The sequence below is a fragment of the Penaeus japonicus genome, unplaced genomic scaffold (assembly GCF_977035675.1).
Source record: "Penaeus japonicus unplaced genomic scaffold, GWHDUDI00000001_assembly GWHDUDI00000030, whole genome shotgun sequence".
Classification (NCBI taxonomy): domain Eukaryota; kingdom Metazoa; phylum Arthropoda; class Malacostraca; order Decapoda; family Penaeidae; genus Penaeus; species Penaeus japonicus.
In genome coordinates, this window is record NW_028234432.1 from 33,783,813 (window position 1) to 33,785,281 (window position 1,469).

General features: G+C 38.9%; 1 protein-coding gene across 1 annotated transcript in view; it reads left to right on the forward strand.

Moving 5' to 3' along the window:
* Positions 1-793: 793 nt before the first annotated feature.
* The window catches only part of LOC147468289 (glutamate receptor ionotropic, kainate 1-like), an 8,259-nt gene continuing 7,583 nt past the window's right edge, over positions 794-1,469 (forward strand). The window contains exon 1 of the mRNA XM_086554776.1: positions 794-858. Coding sequence (XP_086410902.1) covers positions 794-858 — 65 coding nt within the window. The remainder of the gene's footprint in view (positions 859-1,469) is intronic.

Here is a 1,469-nt window from a genome sequence, read left to right on the forward strand (position 1 = left end):
ATATATATGTGTGTGTGTGTATGTGTGTGTGTATGTTGATGTGCTTGCGTCCGTGTTGGTGTGCCTGTGTTTGTGTGTGTGTAAATATATATAGCAGAGAGAGAAAGAGAGAGGCCGATGCGTGTATTAGTGACCTTGTATAGCAAAAACAGCATACAAGAGAAGCCGTCTTTGGTAGAAACTATTCACCATCGCGTTCAAAATTTGGCAGATGACGTCACTACTCTCTATAGACGCTGATTGGTTATTGAATGCGTTGCCAGGCGTAGGACGAATAACAGGACAAACTATTGAGAATCTCGTTTCACACATCCCTCAACAACAAGAAGAGAGGATTCAAGTTAGTGTAGCAACAAGTCAAGAAACATTTGTGTAGAGCTTGTCATTTAATTGCTTTGTTTCATTGACGTCTTCTATGTTTATCGAAAAAAATATAGATAAAACTGAAAACGTATTTTACAGTGTGCGGAATTCGTTATGATTTTTAAAGATTATTTCTGATTTCGGAAAAATACGCTCTTCCTAAACCTTCCTTTCTCTCTCTCCTTTAAATTTCTTTCTACATTTCTCTGCACTTAAATATGTCTCATTATATTTCTACTTCTGCTTTCTCTCTCTCTCTCTCTCTCTCTCTCTCTCTCTCTCTCTCTCTCTCTCTCTCTCTCTCTCTCTCTCTCTCTCTCTCTCTCTCTCTCTCTCTCTCTCTCTCTCTCTCGACAAACTCATTTTATTTCTATAGATCTCTTTGTATCTCTACACCCATCTTAGTTTCTCTATTTCGTGTATTTTCTACATGTTCCATTGTATCTCTGTATCTCTTCATATTTCATTATACCCCTACATTGTTCATGTGGATCTGTATGTGTGTGTGTGATAATAGATAATTTTTCTGTCTTTGCCTATTTCATTGTATCTCTGTATTGTTACATCCTCCATTTTGCTTCTGTATCTGTCTCTCTGTCTCTCTGTATCTTCAGTTACCCCTCCTCTCTGTATCATTGCATACATCATGATATCTCTACATCTTTATGTGTAATCTTCGTAAAAACATATTTGGATGTCGGCTTGGGATGAGCGTGGCTTAAACAACCCAACTGGTTACCGGGAACGCCGTTCAAATATTCCAAACGCGTTAGGGGTTTTGATCTTTCCAGTGACGGCTATAATTATAAATACATATATAAGATGGTACATTTTTAGCTACTTCTACGTACAGGTCGATGGATAAAGATTATTCTCTCTCTCTCTCTCTCTCTTTCTTTCTCTCTCGTTCTCTCTCGTTCTCTCTCTTTCTCTCTCGTTCTCTCTCTTTCTCTCCCTTTCTCTCTCTTCTTCTCTCTTTCTCTCTCTTTCTCTCCCTTTCTCTCTCTCTCTCTCTCTCACTCTCTCTCTCTCTCTCTCTCTCTCTCTCTCTCTCTCTCTCTCTCTCTCTCTCTCTCTCTCTCTCTCTCTCTCTCTGAATATTATCC